This window comes from Cavia porcellus, unplaced genomic scaffold (genome assembly GCF_034190915.1).
Source record: "Cavia porcellus strain 051 isolate PalLab524CR breed Dunkin Hartley unplaced genomic scaffold, mCavPor4.1 scaffold_14, whole genome shotgun sequence".
NCBI lineage: Eukaryota > Metazoa > Chordata > Mammalia > Rodentia > Caviidae > Cavia > Cavia porcellus.
Window position 1 is genome coordinate 18,587,937 of NW_026947497.1, and position 23,221 is coordinate 18,611,157.

Genomic DNA, 23,221 nt, shown 5'->3' on the forward strand with positions numbered 1-23,221 from the left:
CATGTCTCTTGCTATGCCACCACCCTGCTTGCTATCTGAACTTTGATCACAAAGGACTTCTCTAGCTTCCCAAACCCAGCCCATCAGGGAGTTTTTGGGGTGGGGATGTGGTTTTCTCTGTTTGAAGTTCACCATTTGGCCCCAACTCATATTTAAGTGCTGCCTCTTCTGACTAATCAGGGTCTTATATACTCTCAGAGTGTGCTACAACTCTAACTCCTATCACTGACTATAGCATACACTGTGACTACACATTTGTATGATTTTTAAGATTAATGTCATTTTCTCCCAGGACCTACTTGGGGTTACCTTTTCATGTCAGTGTATTCCTAGCATTAGTGCAGATTTCTCCATGTAGCAGGTATTAGGTAGACATTTTTGAGTGCATGAATTACTATGTTCATAAAGTCAAGAATTCAAATGCCAATCTCATTAATGTAGTCAAAGAATGTATGGATCTGGGATTTCTTTCTATCTGAGCTACAGAATGTGAATGAAACTTAGGTTTTTTTATCCTCACCACTGATGAATCTACATTGGAGAGTTGAGAGGGGGGCAGTGGGAGGACAAATAAACTCAAGACCCTACAAAAAACAAACGACGTGTTCACCAGACAGAAGACAATCATCTTGAAGCAATAACTAATCCCTGAGGTGGATACTTCAGTTCTGTGTACCATAACCACTCTTGAAGAGAGTGGCTTAAATTTAATTCAGCATGCCTTTGAAGGAACAGAATTTTGTTCCTTTGGCCAGGCTGAAAGGGTGATGTTAATCACAGAAACACAACTAAACTTTCCTACATGACAAAGAAAGATACAACAAAATAATTTATTTGGCTTTATATAGGTGAAACAGTGTTCAAAACTTCTTGCTTGCTTTGGGATTGTGTAAGTAGCATACAAAACTGATTCCAAAGCACTGGGCAAGTTCATCTATGATCCTTCCTTTTGAGCAGGTAAGTAGGTTATCTCAAGTAAGCAAGTGCATCTTAGTAAGTTAAATAAAGGCCATAGGCAACTTAGAGCAGATACAGCAATGTTTCCATTCCACAAAGATAATCCTTTCTATAAACAGCAGAAAATTGTGTGGGGACCTGAATGGCAAACCTTTTAGAGCTTTCAATGATACCAAACAGCCGGCTTCAGTAATATGTGCCATAAGTTTGCCACTGCTGCATATAAGCCAATACTTTCATATTGAAGCATTTAGGTTGAGGGAGAAATGATCATTTTAACAAATTTAACAGCTGTCCAGGCATTTGTTACCTACCATCCACAGAGCACATATGGAAAAGAGTGATGATCAGAGATGACAGGATGTAGTCTGTGTGCAGACGCTCACTTTTCAGTGCCAAAAGCCAAGGGATAAACATACCATGAGACATTTAGCTTTACGTATAGACAGAAGAATGGTTCATTAATCTGTTGTCTTTTTTTTTTTTTTTTTTTGGCTCACTACTGCTAAACTTCATTTGAAATTTCACCTTGTGCTGGAATATCAGCAATGATTATGTGTGTTTACCATTCCATAATCCTTTGCATCCCAATGGGGATCCTTGTGACTGGAATTTAAGCAGTGTAAGCAAACAATTCACTCAACTGTGAATTGCTCCATAATTATTTTGGGCAAAAAGATGGAAATAAAAATTAAACAAGTGAAAGATAAAAAGAAATGGGAAATAATACTTTGTAATGCAATAAAACGTTGTTTCAAAGTATAAAATGAAATTAATTTTTAACACTACTTCTAGGGCAAAAACATTAATTTTTAAGAAGCTGGATGAGCCGAGAGTATTAGCTGTTTATTTGGTTAGGTGATTTGATTATATAATGTAGAATGTAGGATTTAATAAGTACAGCAAAGAAAGCAATGTGTAAGTACATTTGGGAAATGAAAATGATTCCTAAAGAAAACTTTTGGTTTTTTCTGATGCACTCAAAAATTTCAAGGTATAAAACAATATGGAAAGCAACCTATTTAGTGGGAATTCAGTCAATATTAAAGATTGATTTGCAGTACTGGGACTCTTTCTGTATCCTTTCTTGTTTGACAGACTGGACTGAGTCTTTGCAAGGACTGAAATAGCAAGTTCTTTCAGTGTAACTATATTTTCACATCTTACATTTATTTGTGTGACTGCCATTTACGATTAGAATTATTTATATTTCAAATCAGTTCTTAGTTTAGTGTATTCCTGCAAAATATTATTTTACTCAGACACTGAAACACACATACTCCTTCACTTCTGTCAAAATAGGGAAGTTGATGATCTGCCCTCGTTTTGATGGACCGAATGGTGATAGCAACTGGACATTACCTGAAGGGGTTCACTCAGCCACTCTCATTATTACTGTTGCTCAAAAGGTGACCTAAAGATCAGACACATCTCATTCTTTGGAAAATGAAACATTGATGTTGCAAGACAGTTTTACTTCTTGGAATGCTAATGGGTCTAGTTAAAAGGAGAAATTGTTTTTGAAATGTAACTATTAAGAGATTAAATATGAAGGGTACTAAGGGTGAGAGGATTTCAAAGTAAGCACTTGTATTTATAACTACTTTGTAGTATATGTTCTTTATATAATATACTTTTTCAAAAAATATCTGAAAACATTATATGAGCCCAATTTACTGATGCTGGAGTTAAAGAAATTGATACAGTTTATATCATCACTTTGATTCTCTTATGATGATATGTGTTAAGGAGATGTTATCCTTATGAAATTTAATATATATTCTTGAAGAATCATGTATTAATTTCATTTTAATCCTGCAGAGTCCTTCCTAGAAAAATTCCACTATGCTGAAGATAAGGAATAATCATTCCAGAATGAAAAAAACGAAAGACTGCCCCCCCACCCAAGAGGAGACCATAATCAACAAGAATCAGCCTCAGTTTTAATTAGAAGTTGCAATGACACTTTTTTTCTCACTTAGAAAAAAGCGGTAATGCTGCTAGACTAAATTACATACGAAAAATGAAGGCAACTTTTGTGAGCTTATTGATACAAAACATACAGAAGGGAGAATACCTTTTAGGCGTATCTCTGAAGAGATAACTGCTAATTTCAGCTCCATCCGGAATGACTGAGGAGTCGTGAAAAAATGCCTTGTCCCGGATTTGCATCTGGAAAAGCTCCTCATCGCGAGTGGGTAACTTCTGGGTCCTTGAGGCGAGGGGTGCCAGCAGCCACAGCAGACACCAGTAGGGCGGCACCATCCTGGGGCAACAGAAGTGGGCACTTGGGTTAGCTCTGTGAGCCCACACCCTGGCAAGCCTGAAACCTCCTTATGTGTCAACACTACGTCAGTGGATGGAAACGTAGGGATGTGCAATGTGTTCAGATACACGCACGTGATCTTGAAGGCAGCTCTTCTGTATTTATTTTTTCTAAATCTGTTTAAGGTCTGAAGTTGTGGCAAATTCCTTCTCAACATCATGAGATAGTTTGAAGAAAAAATAAATATACTTCTTGCAAAGCCAGATTTTCCATAAGTCAGAAAATTTTTGGAGATTAAAGTTCAACTTTCTCATAGGTAAAGCAATTAGTTCAAAATTGTTAAGTGAACTATTTATTGCTATCTAATTGTTACAGATTTCCAGACTGCTTAACATTTACTCTAAAGCTCTAACAGGTTGGGAAATAGGCTTTGATTCTCACTTTCAAAACAAGCCAAGAGAGACCTTGGGAAGTTGTCTGTTTAAAACATTGGCCTTAGAACCCTGCACAGGTCTTTCACTGAGCTATATTTTGGCATTCATCACTAACTTCCACCACAGAGCTGGTGAGAAACTGAGGGTCAGATTCTGCTGTTCCCTGCTGTGGTAATGTTGTCAAGGTCAGAGTTTTCTATGCTCTTTTCCTGTACTAAAGACTCAGGTAAGAAAATTATTTATATCACAGACATCACTGACAGGCTTTGCTTCCCTGGATGATTAGGCAAATTTTCTTTTCTTTCAGAAAGCACTATGTGAAGAGTTATTTTCTCTTGCCTCCTCAACTTAGCATACGTCAGGGATTTCAAGCATTAGAGAAATGTGGTCTTTTTTTTCTATTCAAGTACTTTAGTGAGCAAATCAAATGTAAATATTTGCAATAACTTCAAATGAGGTAAATGCCAGTTTTATTTTAAACAGTTTTCACTACAGAAGTGATGAATTAACCTCTATGGAAAACATCATCTGACTTTAAATTTTTCTTTATCAAAAGTAGAGTCAGATAACTAAGAATTTTTGAAAGGAACAAATATTTTCGTTTTTAAAAATGATAAGGTGGGTAGCTTTTCATTGTTTTCTTTCTCAAAAGTTCATTTAACTTCTTTCAAATAGGTCGGTATGCCTTTTCTGTCTTTTGCATTGCAGTTTTACCTTTAAACATATCTGCAGTGACTGAGAGTTAATGTGTGTAAATCTGAATTTACTGATGGCCCGACTGTCTTTACACAAGTACACTGCATATAAAAATGAACTTTCAGTACAAATCCAGTGGATCTGATTGCAGAGCCCAAACTTTCACCCTTCGCAACATCTCTCAAAAAGCCACAGTAATTTCTTATTTCCCGTCCCTACTTATTAGATGAACTATAATTAAGAGAAAAGTTGACTGAACAGTAAGAAATATAATAGTTGGTTTCAGCTCCTAACTAGATACAAAATCTCAGGCAACTTATTTAGCTAGTCTAGACTTCAGTTTTCTAAGGGGTTTAGACAAATGATTGCTAATACAAATGGATGAATATTCTGTGCTGAATTCTAAACACTGCTTCCCAATCAGCTGGCAGTTTAGGAATAAGTCCAGCCTCTAAGATTCATTAAACAACCCATCCCTCAGATGACCAAGTGATTTTCAAGAAGAAATCCAAAGGAAGATGGAGATAGAAGCAAAAGTTCCTATAAGTTACTAGTAGTGAACAAATATTATGTCTACTAGAGGTGGCTGGATATATCAAAATCAACTTATTCTAAGCAAACAGAGACATGGTGGATTGAACAGTGGAGGACCCCTACCTACCACCGTTCATCCCTCCCCTCTGCTCTGGTCTGCCTGGAGCTAACTGAAATGGAAAATCTGAGTAGCATTTGATTTGGCTAAATAATAATAGGTGCCCTAGAAATAAATATTTATCTTAGCAAAATAAAACATATTTAGTTTACTTGTCTTTGTAGTATCATCCCCAAAACATTGTGTCCTACAAGCAGAACAGGACAGACAATTTTTTATATTTTAAAAAAAGTCCCTTTGGAAGTGGTCAGAATTTGGCTTTCTAGATTTATTAGGACCAGAGAGTGAGCATGCCACCGGAACACTTCTGTGCAAGGTACTTCAGCACATTCCCCCCAGGGCTGCTCAAGGACAGCCTACCTCATTAGGCACCATACCTGCCCCGCAGCTGTCATCTGCAGTGCCACTGGATGACGCAGCCCAGCTAAGCTGCCCAGCACCTCAGGATACTAGGGGTATTTGAGATATTTAGATCAGCACCATGATCAGAGGAATAGTAATGACTGGTAGCAGTGTCACTGACATCTGCTAAGGGAAAAGTCTCTCCATTCCATCAGCTATTTATAGTATATAAATTTTGAGGTAATAAAGTTAATGTAGACATTGTTGTGTATATGGCTTAATATCAGGTACTTTTTAACATGTCTGAGATGTATTATCTCATCTAACACCATTAACATCCCTGTGACTTATACGCACTCAGTATTTTCATTTTAAAAATGTACAAATAGGCCTAGAAGGGTAATACATAGTGCATGCTACATGATGGAGGAAATACGAACTGTTCCTCATGAGTGATTTTAAAAGCATGACAAATTGTACTCATACCTATTCTCCACATCAGCTGTTTAGCAATTTAATGTTAAGGAACAATTTCAGATAATTGTTCACCATTCTCTGTTTCTGCATTTCTTGAAATGTAGTCATTGACTGCCTTAGAGGAACAAAGGCAACTTTTCAGGAATGTTTGTAAAGTTAAGTATTCATTATCTGGAAATTTTAGGACTGGAAATGCTTTCAATTTGGAAATTTTGTGGATTTTGGAGTATCCGCATGTATAATGAGATGTTGTAGTGCTAAGACCTCAGTCTGCACATAAAATTCACTTGTTTTTTTATATATCCTTTACATGTGCCACTGCACATGTAAATATTTTCAATAATTCTAGGTATAAGATAAAGTTGTTTTCTGTTTTGCTTTTTTGGTACAGGGGTTCGAACTTACGAACTCACATTTGCCAGTCAGGGTCTGTGCTGCTAAGCTACATCCCCAGCCCAAGATAAAGTTTAACGGTATGGAATTTTCCACCTGTGGCTTCATGCTGGTACTAAAAACAACTTGAATTTTGGAGCCTTTTGAATTTTGGATTAGGGATAATTACTCTTTTGTAGAGTATGGGAAGATAAACCTTTAGATCAAAGGTGAGCATGATTACTATCCCTTATAAACCCTAAACTCAGGGCTTCTGTACTGTGGTGAACCTCACTACATGACCTGGTGCCTCTCTTCCTCATCTTATGGGAATTGGAGTTCAGGTAGTCAGCAGAAGAAAACATACCTACTGCTACTGCTAGAAGTAAAAGGTCCTATAGCTGTGACCCAAGTCTCTTGCCTTCTTCTAGTACTCTGCGAAACTATGGAAACCTATTAGCTAGCAAATTCTTTACAGATCTGGACATTAAGCTTTTACTTAGGAAATTATTTTATTGGTTCATTCCTTGATCGTCTCAGGTAGACATTTTAATTTAAATTACCACTAGTAAGGAATAGGCTCCACCTTGTTATTTTATTTTTAAAAATGTTTAACACATAATAATTGTGCGTAGGTATGGGGTATAGTATGATGATTTCATACATGTTTACAAACGTGTAAGGATAAAGTCAGGGTAATTAGCATTCCATTTCCTTAAACATTTATTATTTTTGTGTGCATGTCTTGCAAACTTTTGAACTCTTCAGATTCTTATATAATATATAATGCATAGGGCTGAGGATTTAGTTCAGAGGCTCAAGTGCCTGCCTGGTAAGTACAAGGTTGTGAGTTTAATCCCTGGTCTACTATACTGTAATACTATAATACTGGAATTAATTACTACTATTCAACTGTTATGATTCCTGATAGCCAACCTTCCTCCATGTTCCTATTTTGTCCCAGAAGAACCATTATTTCCACCAACTAAAGTCCTATCAGGCCACATTTTTTATTTCTAAAACATTTGACCATCTTAATCATCATGCCAATTATGGGCAAAGCAGATATTTTTCCCAAATTAGTATGACTCCAAAACACAGGAATTTATCTTCTGTTACATTATGGTTTTTAAAGTGTTATCTAATAAAAACCAATGATTATTAAGAAAATATTTACTTAGATATTAGGGAACACTAATCATTTGTTTAATTTGATAAGATCAGGGACACCTTTTTTAAAGAACAAAAGCATTTAAAAGGAGCACCAACTACAAATAATCAGAAATTATCTTGCAGGTACACTATATATATTTTTTATGACATACTCTCTTACCAAAAATGAAGTTTGACTTAGAGACTGTTGAATGCCAGTTTTGAACTTTTATAAAGCTCTATTCTCTAAAATGTTTTCTCTGAGACATTCACTTTAAGGATTAGCTACCTTAAACAAACAGCTGTAAATTCATTCTTCTGAAGGGTAAAACTTGGTTACGTCAGTGTATAAGAGCAGATATCTCAGAAATGTCTAAAACTACTAAAGTGCCCTCTAATGGCATAACTTTTCTTTTCATTTCTTTTTGTTTGTTCTAAGCATTCAGAGCTTATCTAAACTTTAAATTAAATAAAACTAACCAGAATTTCACTTTTAGCACTATTCTCTTTTCATGACTACCTTAGGAAATACATCTGTAGAGGAAGAAATCCTGCTATCTTTCTATATATGCCTGCGGTGCAAACAGCAATAGACAGTTGCTAGGATGCCTCCAAATATTTTTATTTTGCCAAGCAGATCAATCAACTTTCTACACATTTATTCACAACCAGGAAAAAAAAGTGGTATTATCCTAATTATTGAGAACGTTGACTTCCATGGTCTGGGTGTAAAGTTCTGATGAATGAAGCATACAGGTGCCAGTCTAAAACTGTGTCAGTGTCCATCTTGTCAAAATTCTTTTTCATATTTACAACATATCTTTATAGCCATCAAAATCTTAGAAAGAAAAGATTCCTAGTAATTTGGTGCACCTCAATCTTTGGAAAATAGACCACTGATGATGGAAATAGTTTTATTTTTTTGAATGCCAGTGTATCCCAGGTGAAAAGGAAAAACAGTATGCAGAGTATAATTGTCCAAAGATAAACCAAATGTTCCATTCCGATAAAAACAGGGTGTGGACAGTAAATGACGTTATATGTAGTTATGTACATACACGTACATGTTTTTAATTCAAAATATTTAGACCATTATGAGTCCAATTAGTTGATGGAGAGATTAACATAAAGAAGTAGTGGTCCTAAAAGAAGAAATTTTTCAAATTAAAAATAGAGGCATTTGCTGCCCGCTGCCTGGTGAGCAGGTGTGGATTAACTAATGGTCAACATGAGTGGGAACTTCCCGCTGAACTGAGGACGGCTACCAACGGCATAAAAGGAGAACGTGAGGGGAAGCTGGCAAGCGATTGCTAGAGAAGCTTGTGGCACTGGGTTTCTGATACAAACTCAGCTGTTCGCATCAACTGAGGGGCTCAGGTCCTCACTGTTGCTGACGACAAGAGCAAGTAAACACTATAGCTCTTGAGATGTGAAGAATCATTTTCTCTTTAAAATTTTAGGACTGTGATGCTGCAGCTGCTTCTAACCCCTCTCATTCTGTGCCTGCTCAAGGGGACATGTATAGCAAGGGAAAAATTGAAGATCAGTTTCCATAAAATGCCAGTGAATAGATGTGAAGGATCTTTATTGTTTCATAGGAAGCCAGGAATGAATGGTAGATACTGGAAAACGTATAAATAATGCTAAGACAAAATTTTCAGCATTAATATAAAATTCTTATTATGTTGAACTTTTAGCATAGTTGAAATAAGTGGTTACAGTTTTCCAGAAACCTATGGAAATGCAAGCGAATTTAAAATGGTTCATAGGTGGGCAAAGAAAACCTTAAAGGGCATTTGAGTATTAATCAGTGTATTAAACAAACACTTAGGATGACCTCTATCAGCACACAATTCAGTATGCCTAACAACAAACGCAACTGCTCACAGTATCTGTAGCAGCTCTCCTAACTGCCAATTTGCACAATTTATCTGCAATTACATGAGATAAACTAGTCCATTTGCAGTCTTGATTTAACCTCTGATTCATCTAGTGAACATCGATTTATTACTTGAAATTGTGTAAACAGTGATAATGAATATATAAATCTGAATTTTTTTACTCCCTTAAAATGTATTCAATGGAGTTAACTACAAGTTCTAATTAAAAATATAGTGTAAGGAAATATTGCAAAGCACGATAAAGCTTGCCTTAATGTTTCTAGACTCTTGTTTAGTTATAATATCTCCCCAGTGCAAGGAATTTATAAATCATATAATTTCCCCTGTATTTTTACATAACTGCCTGAGGCTTTCTGCATAGAAGGTCTGATGTGATATAAATGAAGACATTATGACCTTCTTCAGCTCTGTAGATTCCCCAGAACAGAAACCAACAACTCTATTTACCTGTGATAATAGGATTAGAGAACTAATTCCTCCACCCCTCTATCACCAACAACCAGGGTCCTGCAAATTCCTTAAAGAAATATGTGGATGTATTTGACAAAAATGTGATCAAGTGCTTATAAATGTAAGATCAAATTCATTAGGATAAATATGGTATACCATTTAAAAACATAGAGTAGTATCAAGGTTCATTTAAACACTGCCCAAAGCAGCCAATCATGTAGGCCACAAGTTTGGAATAAATTTATAGTGACCTAAAAGAAGGATGGTTACTCTGACTTACTTGAAACAAATGCATCTGGAAATAAATGAAATCTAATGTTTAAATACAGAGACTGGAGAGTGCATGATTATAATTTAGTGAGGATAATTTTAAGTAATGGTCTGCCGCAGAGATTTCTGTTATTTTCTTTTCCTCTTAAGTGCAAATACAGTCTTTTTAACTTCTATTTTTAAACTGGGGGGGGGGTGGGTGGGGTTGTTTGAATCATTCATGCCACATCTGATAGGCAATCTGAAGCTCTGATCTAACCATGAAGAGCACCCATAGGCTGGGCTGGAGAAAGAGCCCCCATGCCTGCCATGACCTGGTGGGTGGCCAGCAAACGGGCTGTGCTCAGCAACATAACTGTATTCACCCTTCCTCAGTTCACAGGGGAGGGATCCCCTCAAGGCAGAAATGAAGCAATTAAAACATTAGAATTCCCAGAGGCTGCTTTTTACAAACAATGAAAATACTGACTGAAGTTAGATATTTATAAAAATCCAAAAATACCCTATGCCATGGTTGAAAATCTAAGAGACATACAGCATGTTGAGGTTTGATCTTTCCAAATCTGAAAAGAGAAAGGTCTAAATCAGGAGCAAGGAAAGGGCTCCTGGCCTGTCTCAAGGAGTAGCCTTTGGAATGAATCGGGTGAGGGCTCCCTGTGCCCTAAACTGTAGCGTGCAGGAGAAGAATATGGTGAATGTTCAAATTAAAAACAAAATCCACGCCAGCTCCTACCTGGCCCATCAAAGTAGAGCCAGCATGCTGCACAGAACCCGTACTCTAAAGCTGTCTAAATACAGACTGTCATTACGTAGTGGCACGATTATGAAGGGTTTAGAGTTCATTATGGCAGTAATCTATGGATTAAGGACCTTCATATCCATCTTAACTGCAGTGACTCCAACCTTCTCAGGCACTTCCCTAACTGACTGCCAACTTTCATTCTGAAAGGAAATTGAATTAGTGTAAAAAAGCAATGTGAAATTAAAACATGCCAAGGATTCAAATAAAGTTTCCATTCTGTCATCCACCCACTCCGAGCTTCATGGCGCTGAGTGGTTCATAACAAGGCCAAAGTGAGGGCATTCTAATTTTAAGAGATGACCAAACATACAGAAGAACTACTTGAAAGAGGATCATATTTTAAAGTACGTAACCCTGTTTTTCCATCATCAACTCCAATGAAAAGCATCATTAAGACTGATATAGCCAAAATAAACGTCCTACAAATAGGCATAGTGTTTGGCCCAGAAAGCCCTGACTCAGTTTACTAAAAGAAGGAGTAGATGAGGTAAAACACACCTGATGGGTGATCAGAACACATGATAAGGTTCAAAAGTAACTCATGAGATCATGCCAAGTAAAGTGGGAGCGAATTTCAAAATATCTTCTTCCTATCAAAATGTCCCTATACATACAACTGAAATAGCTGGAAAACGTCCACCACCTTAAGAGACGTAAATTGTTCCTTGAGTAATGAAAGCCCCCAGGGAGGGATAAGATGCTTGGTTACTTTTCTTGCTTTTGTTTGGCAACTCAGCCTTATTTCCTGTTGATCTGCTGCAAAATGAAAATGGCTTCCTGTGCAATGTTCCCCAAAGCAGTTTACAAACTGTGCTTCTCATTCTGTCCTGGAATTTAGCTGAGATGAGAGGTGGCAGCAGGCCAGTAGCATAGAGCAACGGCACGCATCGGCCTAAAAGGTGAGACATTAGTCATCTTGCTCATCAAATACTGAGTCTCTACAGTATGTGGCACCCTAAACTTTTGATTTTGTTTTAATATTTACTTTAGCCAAGAAGTGAACTTTTTTGGTAAAATACATTATAGATTCCCAAAACTAAATATAGCCCAATTTGCTAACAACAGGAGAAGAAACAAGTTGTCAAACAAACTGCCAACTGCCAAGCCATCAACTGGCTCATCAACTGATGAGTGTAGAAGCTGAAATAGCTTAGAAATTTATAATTTACTTATAAAGGCAAAACTTATATACCCAGGCAAGAGTGTCCAAATATGTCAGTATGTTCACTCAGTTCCTAATTTTTTAATCATTATCTAGGAAGTGAGTCCTTGCTATTTGTTAAGCACTCTTCCCCAGGACCGTGATGATACCATGAAGGGTGGAGTGTAGGAGGAGTGACGGATAACATATAAACACAGACATCAATAAGAAAACAGGGCTGGCCGGTATTCAACACTGTGCAGAAAATTAAAATAGGTTTGTGGATCGTGATGGCAATTTTAACCTTTAAGTTTAGAGAAAGTTTTGTAGACGAAATGACATTTACACTGAGATTTAAGTGACAAGAAGAAGCTTGTGAAGCAAATGTCAGGAAAAGACATTCCAGGTGAAGAAATAGCTGGTGCAAAGGTCCGGAGGTGGCACTAAGCTTGAAGTGTTGACAAAAGGAAAGGCCATTTGCATGGAAAGCAACGGGTCAAGGGGAGAATGGAAGGTGAAGTGTAAATCATCCCAGCTTTGCAAACACACTAAGAAGTCAGATTCTATCTTTGGTGTGGCGCTAATCTCTTTCAGGGGAACTTTGACCTAATTCATGCTCTATATAGTTTTTTAAAAGCAATGTAACTGTCTATTGTGTGGAAAATTGATTTTAAGGAAAAGATGAGTATAGAGGCAAACTACAACCTCATCTTTATAGAAGCAAAAAGATTAGCTGGAAACTATTGCAGTTGTGAGTTATAGCATGAGATGGCTTAACCTTTGCACAGGAGATGGGGAGGAGGCAAGGACTTGGATCCCGGAGTGTGCAGGTGATCTGGAGGAGGAAAGAGGAAAAGACAAGAATTTAAGATAACACATTAATTTCAGGAGCTCACAACACAATGACAGAACATAAGCAATAAGGAAAAAATTAGAGACATTAGCATTGAATAGGCAAAACTGGCATCTATTAAGTTATTGAATAGTAATTTTAGGTGCAGTTTTTAAAGCTAATTCTCATATGAAATAAGATACTAGAGCAAAAGAAAAAAGAGCAAAGCATTCCCTTCAAATCAAGAGACACAAGAAAAGAAAGGCCAGGGTGAAAGTCAGTGAGTTCCCTGATTCCAGCTGTCATAAGTGGGGAGCGGGTTCTGTCAGACACAGGAATGCTGGTGAGACGTCTCAGAGGAAAGCACACACGAGGCATCCAAGTCCCTTCTGTACACTGGCATTTCAAGTGCAGGGGTGCATAATATCTGAAGCACATTAATTTGCCAAAAGTACTCACAGAAGGAAGAAATCTGAATTTGTATGTATTTTAGGTCTGCTAAGGAGTCATTTATGGCAAGTGAATAGGAAACAGAATAAGAAAGATCAGACGATACGAGAGAATTTGACAAGAAAATGGAATAATTTGGTCTCTTTATGTGAATCTCATCATAATCTACATCCAAATAGTTCAGCTACATAACAGCTGTGAACCTTCTTACAAATTGACGCCTGGAAGATGTCATGCAGCTTCTGTGGGAAGGCTCACATTAGGGGACCAACACTACTGGCGTGTGGGATCCTACCAGCTACAGGGTAAAATGCAGGACTCCGTGAGCCTGAACCAGAGGGACCAGACAGCAGATCCGTGAAGGAAAGAGAAGAGAGGAGACACCTGACGTCACCGAGGCTGGCCGAAAACACAGGCAGGGTAAAGAAGTGACTGGCAGGGTCAGTAGGATGGACAACGTGCTTCAAGGCTTAATAACCTGCATGGGAAAAAGCAGCAAGCTTTTTATACATTCATACTCATACTGAGTGCTCATTAAAAACTGATGGACCAAACTGAATCATCACTGTACCTTCTGAACTGAGACTGTGACAGCAATTTTAAGCTTTAAGTGTAGAGGAAGCTTTGCTGTTGTTGTTGTGGTGGTGGTTGTGTGTGCATGTGTGTGTTTATTACTATGTATTGAACCCAGGACTTTACACACACTAGGCAAGTGTTCTACCATTTATCTACATCCTCAATCTCTCCTCTTTTTGAGGTACTGAAGATGAAACCTAGGGTCTTTGCATTGAGCTATATCCCTAATGCTTTACTTATTTTTTTATTTTAGACAGGTGTCACTACGTTACCCAGGCTGCTCTCAAACTAGTGATCCTCCTGCTTCACCCTCCAGGAAGCTTGGATTACAGGCATGTGACATCATCACTAGTCTTATCAGTGACAGCAAAGACAGGACTGAAAGACTAAATGAATATGCATCAGGGGAAAAATTTGCTAAAAACTTTCAGTCTCTCCATTTATCTATCAGCAGCAAACTTGAATTCTTATATACTTTCTTTTAATTCCTTCTCAAAGAACCTTAAAAATTCAAAAGACTTTTCTACTTCTACATACCACATAAACAAAAGGAGGTATTTAAATTATTCCAGTTCAAATATTTGTTTTTATGACAAACCTGGTTTTAAAATGGCTTTGGTGATTCTGCCAGGCATGTCTGCTAAGCACATGGGCTGCATCTCCCATAAAGTTCTGATCAAAGAAATCTTGCATAATCCAGTTTCTAGTGATATCATAAAAAGTGATTCTCAGCCACAAGGCAGTGACAACAGAAGCATCTTAAAAGTTGGAGCCTGGTGGAACTGGAGAGTTCCTTGGATGATTTGACACTGTCCGGACACTGATCATGTGCTAAGCCATTTCTGAGGGACAGGGCACAGCCATGAGAAAGACCTGCAAAACAGGTTTGCATGTGTGGCTTTAAAAAAAAAAAAAAAGAGGTCAACACCTAAGAGTAATTACTGCGACCATTCCAGAGGGGGCAAACTCCATAAAGAAAATGTAGCTGTGAACAGAAGGTGTTCTGTGGAGAAGGAAGTCCTTCCAGCCTGTGTGGTCACAGGAGGCCTTGCTGATGTGGAGAAGTACCACCCCAGTGGGCATGCCAACAAGAGTAAGCTGTACAGAGCCCTAGAATGCTGCAACCAAGAGGGGCTTCTAATAGATGAGAGCACTGAGCAAGTGAGAAGGGATGGATAGTCTGGTCTCTCAGGCTTCACATCTGGGAATCAGCCTCTCCTCCCAGAGGAACCTGCTTTCAGCTCTGGGAACCAGAACACAGGCCCTGACTCTAAGGCTCAGGCAGCTACAGAACGTGAGGAATAGCCATCCAGTGCCAAATCCATAGAGGGCGGGAGCTGCTTCCATATCCATTAGCAGATGAACGATGGATTAGAGATCTGCAGCTCACCCTAGTTAGTCCAGGGGCCAGTGGGGCATTAGAGCAAAGGAGATTGGCCTGCAGAGACCTAAAGCCTTATCTGACAAGGCCGTTACACTGCAAAGAGGGGTTTCAAATGCAACAGCCAGAGGAGGCTTCCTGACTTGCTGGAGTAAGCGACCAAAACAGAAAGTGCTATAAAATCTCCGGGGAGACTTTCTAGGATTGCAGCAGGGTGGTGTTTATTTAGATGGTCCCTTATCTGAGCTCTCTCTGTCCACTGTCAGTAAGTCAGCTTGTGTTTATTAAGGGTCTATTGCAAGTCCCCCAGGCACCTCAAGGCTGATAAGGCCAGATCACTGTCCTCCAGCGAGACCAGACGTTATTTTTTGTATTCTTTTCTTCTCTCATTTGAATTATAAGTATTTGTATATATTTTTTTTCTTGTCTCTTCACAAGGCTATGGGAAAATGTATTTTTTTCTTCATCTTTATATCAGCTATTTATCCATTTTTTTAGTCTTTGTGCTTGAAGTAGGCACTGAATAAATTCTTGCTTAATTATACTGTTTTTCAGAAAACTAATAACAGAGACTAAGACAATCTGAAATATCTTCCGTCAGAAAAATCCTGGTAATTTCCAGGCTGCACCAGGAAGTTGGGGATGGAGTTGCTTCCCAAAACCTCCAGGCTGATTCTTGGCTTCAGATCCCCTTTGAGTCTGTGCCCCAGGACCTAATGCTCTGCAGAGTAAGCAGGATGCTCTGGCCTCTCCGAACCATGTTCCAGTGAGGCGGGAATGTGAGCCCCATTCATTCCTCGGCAGTCCCCATGCTGTGAACACAGGCAGTCCACGGCACACCCTGGGACCGGGTTCCTATGCCAGGGGGGAAAGGTAACTGTTGTTCCTGCCGAGGCAGCTGACATTAGCTGAGATGCTGCATGGGAATCAGCGCACGATTCAGTCACCGCAGCACTTTCCTGTCACTCTGCTCGGAGCTCTAACGGCACCTGTTTTTCAGTCCACAGCTATTAGCCATCAAGTCTGTCCAATCCACCTGTTGCACATTCTCTCAAATTTGTTCTCTCTCTGTCCAAACTACCAGTGCCTCTCCCCTACTGCCCTCATAAAACACATTTCCAACATCTCTTCCCACTCCTGGCTTTTCTATAGCACTGACAGTGTTACCTCTAATAAACAGTAATCTGCTTCACTCTTCTGCTAAAATAAGTCAGCTGCTTCCTATTAACCAGAGGATGAAGTCTATTACACATGAGGCCCTGCAACCTCCAACCTCTGCTCACTTGCCAAAATCACTTCCTACAACCTCCTCCCTCTGCACAGCCCCAGCACTTGCCTCGGGGCCTTGACACAGACTGCTCCTCCTTTTCTAGGGTGCTTTAGCCATAAATTTCTACTTGTTCTATAGGAATCAAGCATCTACAACAGGGAAATCTAGTTGCATAATTTTTCATGCCCACACTTCCATTGATAACCATCTTAATTTTGCTTGTACAGAAGAGATCCCCAAGGGTAGAAAGGTAATGCTATGTATGTCTACAGCAGTTGCAGGTGCTCATCACAAAGCTCAATATCAGGCAGATGCTTGTGACATTTTGTGGGTATACAATAAGTACCTGAAAATTCAAGGATTAAAATTGGTTATTGTTGTAATGCGTGCAACTGCTTCACCAAGTAATAGTCTAGGCCAAGTAGGAAAAGAGGATGGGACATTTCTAACAATTTTATGACAGCTAAGCTTATAATAGTGTATGAAACAAACAGAAGAGTATCTTTAATGTTTTGGCATAGCTTCCAGGGGTAGGCTGTGTGTTCTGGGTGGTATAGGGCATGGTGTAAAGATGTATCTTCTCTCTCCTTAAGAACACAAATTTATCCAAATAGGGATAAACATAGTACATACCACATTATAATTTGTACAATTTGGTTTGGTTGGGATACACTCTGGTGTGAGAATAGGAATATAGAGACCAGCTTTTCTCAAACTTTAATATTTAAAGGGTTGGGGATTTAGCTCAGCGGCATAAGAGCCTGCCTTGCAAGTGTGCGGTCATGAGTTCGATCCGTGGTACCGATAAAAACAAAAAAGACAAAAAAAAAACTTTAAGATTTAATAAATCACCCAGCTTTCCCATTAAAATTAAGATTCTGATTCAATACGCATGCATGTGGTTCCCTGTGAGTAGCTGAGTTGCAAACAGCTTTATCTTTTCTATTCCTATGTTTCCAATGGATTTATTTTTCAAACTCCTAAAACATTGACACTTGCAGTGATTTAAAATGAACAGTAATAAAAATCATAGTCCAGAGATAGATGAGTAAGTTGACGCATCATTGAATTTAAACAGTAAAATGACTGTTATTATTCTAGTTTTAGAAAAAAAAAAATCTGGGAACACACTAGTACACAGTTGTTTGTTTCTGTAAAATATGGAAATTTAAAGCAAGTCTTTACACATTTCTGCTGCCAGTGCTCTTATAAAATATCAGATCCAATAAAACTGGGAAAAAAGTCTTTGGAAAGAAAGATGACATTCTCCAAGACCACTGGTTCTTGGCAATGCAGGCTTGGGGGCAACCTCGCAGCACAGATACCTGGTGTGACTTGTTTCTCTGTCTCTAACTTGCTCTCCCCATGACTCAGCTGAGCTCTTCCTGCAGCTTGGTTCCTCATGGACTCAGGAGAGAATTTTCTCAAGTCTGAGTTGAAACCCTGACTAAATTACTACTGACTAGACTACTACTTCAGTCTCCGGTTCCTCATCTATGAAACAGAGCTGATCACCCGGCATCGCGGTTCCTGCCTGTAATCCCTGCACTCCGGGAGCACCCTCAGCAGAGACCTAGCTATCCAGATCTGGTCCCAAGACTAAAAAATAAAAAATAGGCTGGGAACATATTTCAGTGTAAAGCCTCAGAGTTCAGTTCTCCCAGTACTGCAAAAACAAAACAAAACACGAAGTTATTATTGCCAGATTGTCATAAGATTAAATGGAATAATGGGCACGAATGTCCCTTTATAATCACAAAGTTTCAAGTTATCTACAAATAGTGTAACTGAATTTTTTGTACTCTATATAAAATTTTACTTGACAGCACAAAACACATATTTTTAACTTGCCCTTAAAACAGATGTGAGGTATTTCAGCAGCAAATTATTCTATTTTTACTTACTTATCAGGCAAAGGTTAGATTGCTATTGAATTAGACTCTATCTAAAAGCACAAAGGGGAAGCCAAGATGGTGTTTTTTTAATCACATATACAGTAAAAAACTTTTAATATTCTTTCCTATACATCACATTTGAGAACATCAATATTACTTAATAAATATAGCTGGATTAAATCTGGCTCAAAAGGGAGCGTGCTCAGGCGCCTGAGGCCCCAGGTCTAGCTAAGGATTTAAAATGCACGTGTTGAGATTAGAACAAGGAGGATCAGGATCAGTTCCTGGGATGTTCTGCATTATTATTTCTGGATTAAGGGATGATTAAAGAAAAGAACACTTTCTAAAAGCAGATAATGCAAACAGACCCTACAGTTTTCTTTTAATGAGAAATTCATAGCAATTATGCTGAAATAATGCCAACATCTACACCTATAACCTTTAGAAAGATGATAAACCAAAAATACTGACCTGATATGGGAATTCAGACCCACAATTATATAATGCCTTTTCTCTCCAAAGAAGTAGTATATACAGTGGGGAGGGTGTGTGCCTGTGTGTGTGCCTGTGTGTGTGTGTGTGTGTGTGTGTGTGTGTGTGTGTGTGTGTGTTGATTTTAAAGAAGCACTACGGAAGAAGTTATGACTAGTGGACGCTGGAGGTCACCAGTATTCAGCCATCATTACCCAAGATGGAGAAAAACATCTCAAAGCTGTCTGGTGGTAAGTTACTACTCTGTGATTTTTATTCTGTTTTATTCATAAACTCCCATTTAATAGCTGATGTGATAAATACTTTCAGAGTATCAGTTCATTTTTGTTATTGTAAAAGGTTCTAAAGTTAGAATATTCATGTGTATAATAGCTCCTATTTCACTGAAATATACAACTTCATTCAATTTTTTGAGGTCATTTATTTGAGAGTCTTATAAGTGATCTAACTTCAGTCACTGTCTTTCAAGAAAATCACATACTTATTGGAATAGTGGAATAACCGCAAAAGTGCTTCTAAGTATCAGCAATTTCAAAAACAATTCTAAAGTCTATTGATTTTTCTCTGATGCAGCAATATATTCTGGCATCATGATTTATGCATCTCTAATAAATTACAACTCATTTTTCTCATCTTAATTTTTCTTACTAGGCTTTACTTACTAGCGAATGTGTTTATATTTTCCTTTTTCAGATGACTTTTCTCTAAGATGTGCTAAAGGTTTTGTTTATTACACACACACACACACACACACACACACACACACACACACACCCCAGGGATGGAGATCAGATTCAACAAATAGTGTATCTTAAAGCATTTAAATGCTCAGACTTGAATAGCAGGTCAGTTAGACTAATTAAGAGGAGGGCTGAAGAAAAGAAAAGGGATTTACCTTTAAGGGGTAATTTCATGGCTACAAGTAGACTCACTAATGCAAACTGGTAACTTATTTTGCCTTTCATGATTGGGAAGAATTTGTGAAAATTGTGGCTGGGGATGTGGAGAGATCAAGTGAGGGTTATAACAGTACCCAACATACTCACTGATGGATACCATATTTCACTTTTGATCATTTCCTCCACTAAAACAGACTCTCTAAAAGGACAGCTATAGGACATTATTTACCTATTTATCACAGATATTGCTTGCACTGTTTAGAAGCAGTGTTTTCTATGCTTAGAAATAAATTTGCTTCTGCTTTACTTTAAATAATATATTAAAAATGAAAAAAAGTTTAATCAGTTTTCCTAAAAAAGTTATCTAATCATTACCTTAATAAGTCAATATCTAATGCACAGGAAATGTACAGTTATGGACATGTAAATATAGGCTAAAGAAATAATACTTTAAAAATCAGTACATTAAGAAAAAAGGCTATGAAAATTGTGTCCATGGAAATTAAGTTGATCATTAATCTGAACTTCAAATTGATAAGAATTTTTACCAATTTTGCTCATGAAGCCAAAGGGTAAGTACTCATTTAAAAAGTTTCTGTGAGTTTAGGTGGTTCTCTTCACTGAAGCCAGCTTTTAGATTTCTCATGGTCAGGAGGACATAGAAGGACCTTGTAGCCACCAAGGGTTATCCAGAATTATGTTACTGACAAATGGACACATTTCCATTTATGCTGTGAAATCCCAAGCACAAGAAACAACTCCAACTCTAACTCTAACTCTAACCCTCAGTCAATACCCGACAATTTAATGAAAAACAGAATTTAAAAAATTAAAATATGCATGAAAAAACAGGAGAGCATTTTAAAAACTCTTGCAATGCTAAATTTTCAAAAGATAATGGGGTATAATATCCATTTATTGATAATAGGGGAATTATGACATGCTTATTCAAACAATTAGGAATATTCTTAACAAAAATGACTAGTTTTCTAGGTGCGGTGGGGCGTGCTTGTAATCCCAGCATTTGCAAGCTGAGGCAGGAGAATTTCTGCAAGTTGAAGGCCAGCCTGGGTTACGTAGTAAATTAAGGAACAGTCTGACCTACATAGTGAGGCCCTGTCTCAAAATAAATAAATATAAAAACAAATGAACAAACAAACAAACAAAAAAAAACCAAAAAGAATAACTAGTTTATTTGGGGCTTTTTTACTCAGCTTCCTGTTTACTTCCCACTCTGTAATATATTGTTTACACTGCAATCTCCAAACCTCCAAATGTAATATATGCATTTTATAATACCCCACTGTATAATAAACAGTGTAGTTAATTGTAGTGGTGAAATTATACATTTTAAATATTTTCCTGAATAATTTTCAGGGTACTTTATTCAACAGAGTTGATTAGAATATCACAATTTTTGCCTTGTGTTATTTTTAATTCATAAAAGTTATTATCTCTGCCACATGTTGTTGTTCAGTGACCATCTAACAAGCTAATTAAGAGTGACTTTTACTAATTTACATGTTAAGTGATAGTCACAAGGTTTAACTTTTCTTTATGCATAAAAGTAAATATAAATAGAGCTTCTGATATTTCCTTCTGAAATGCCATATGAGCACACCACACTGTGTGCCACAAATGATACAAACATGAAACCCCCTTTAAAGACCTTTGTAAGGTTGACGTTATCAGATGGATCCCCATAAGCAAAGAGAAATTGTGATATTAATTATTTGAAGAAGAAATCCATCTCTCCAATTTTATTTAACAAACAAGTTTTTAAATATATTTATTGAACCTACCCTTGCAAAGAAAACCTAAAATGTCCTGCTTCATACCTAGACATGAAATTTTATTTCTTAACTGCACACCAAGCTGTAATGGTTAAATAATTTGTAGGAGTGACTGTAAAATAAAAATCTATGTAGCTTCCTAGTGCAAAACTCTCTGTTCAAAAGTTAAGAATTTCAAGATAGCAACAACAAAAATTCAACCACGCATCAGGACTTTCTAAGTGAAACCCTGGATATAACTTATGTTAAATACAGAGCTTATGTTTTGAAACAGCATAATCAGAAGAGAAAACTAAAACAGAAGGTAGGCTGTTCAAAAAAAGGAAAGACAGAAGGAGTTAAATACACATAGCAGCTCTTAACTAAAATTTTGTCTTAAGATATTTTTGTCTCAAGATAATTTCTTCCTGGTTTTGTTAGTAATGAACATATCTTTATACGATGTTAGCTGATATCATTTGCTTTGATTCCTATTGTAGACATATTTTCATGTTTATAGGAGGCCCTGGTTTTGTTAGTAATGAACATATCTTTATAAGATGTTAGCTGATATCATTTGCTTTGATTCCTATTGTAGACATATTTTCATGTTTATAGGAGGCCCTGAATAACAAAATTACCTTAAAAAATATAGGTATCATTTTCAAGTAATAATTTACTTCTCTGCAAAGTCGTGGTACACCTGGGGGCCTTCCCAAGTACGCCTGCCATCTCTTCCACAACCCACTTGTTAGTTCAGCTACTAGTATCTGGAGTGTTAAATTTTTATCCCTCACTTAAGAGACAGTTTTATTTTTCCGTTAAGAAACTAACAGATTTTTGTAGAACATTTTGAAAACTTCAAAGCCTCGCCAACAGAACAGATATACCAGAAGCGGGGGCAAATAGGTGAAGGACTTCTGGCTTTTGATGGCCCTTGGGTGAGTTAGTTAGCGCTGTTGTTTCTGATCTCTGTTATCAATGTGGTCACTGTGGCTACAAATATCTCTTCAATTACAGACAGGATCCACTTATATTTGAATCAGTCCAAATTTGTTTCTTTTGTTTGTTTTGAGACAGGGTCTTGCTATGTAGTTCAGGCTGGCCTTGAAGTTGCAGTGATCCTCTTGCTTAGCCTCTAGAGGGCTAGTATTACAAGTGTACACCACCTGGGCTGGCTATATCAGTCCATACTTGAAGTTTTTTATAATGTTGATGGATTTTAGTGAATATTATATACATGAAGCTACAACATCTACTGAGTATTTGTTAACATTGCATGATATTTAAATCAACATTATGAGATATATACACATGTACACAGTAATGTATTTATTATGTTTCAAAATTTTCATGGGGTAACTTAGATCAAGTATGCTTATGTTTGTGTGGGTTTTTTTAATGACAGATAATTCCACTGCGTTTTATTACTGAAATAAAACACACAGTGATCTGTGTGGCAATGCCTTTGAGCTCAGTGTATACAAGATTTGAACTCCAGAGAGTCATCAAGGCCATCTCCAAGGTGTGTATGGACTGCCCCAGATCATGTTTCACTACAACATGTGTCATAAACTGTGACCATCTACTTCCGGTAAGCTCTGAAAACTTGCAGGATCTAAAAGAGCCCAGTCCTGAACAGATCAAGTGCTTTTCCACAAGCTTTTCTCTTTTAGGTATAAAAACTCTCAGTAAATACCACAGCACTTCCTGCCCCCTTCATTGTGTTTGCCAACTGTCTG

General features: G+C 37.6%; 1 protein-coding gene across 1 annotated transcript in view; it reads right to left on the bottom strand.

The window, feature by feature from the left end:
- The window catches only part of Ndnf (neuron derived neurotrophic factor), a 37,246-nt gene that overhangs the window by 8,425 nt on the left and 5,600 nt on the right, over positions 1–23,221 (bottom strand). The window contains exon 2 of the mRNA XM_063260720.1: positions 3,035–3,223. Coding sequence (XP_063116790.1) covers positions 3,035–3,222 — 188 coding nt within the window. The 5' untranslated portion in view covers position 3,223. The remainder of the gene's footprint in view (positions 1–3,034; positions 3,224–23,221) is intronic.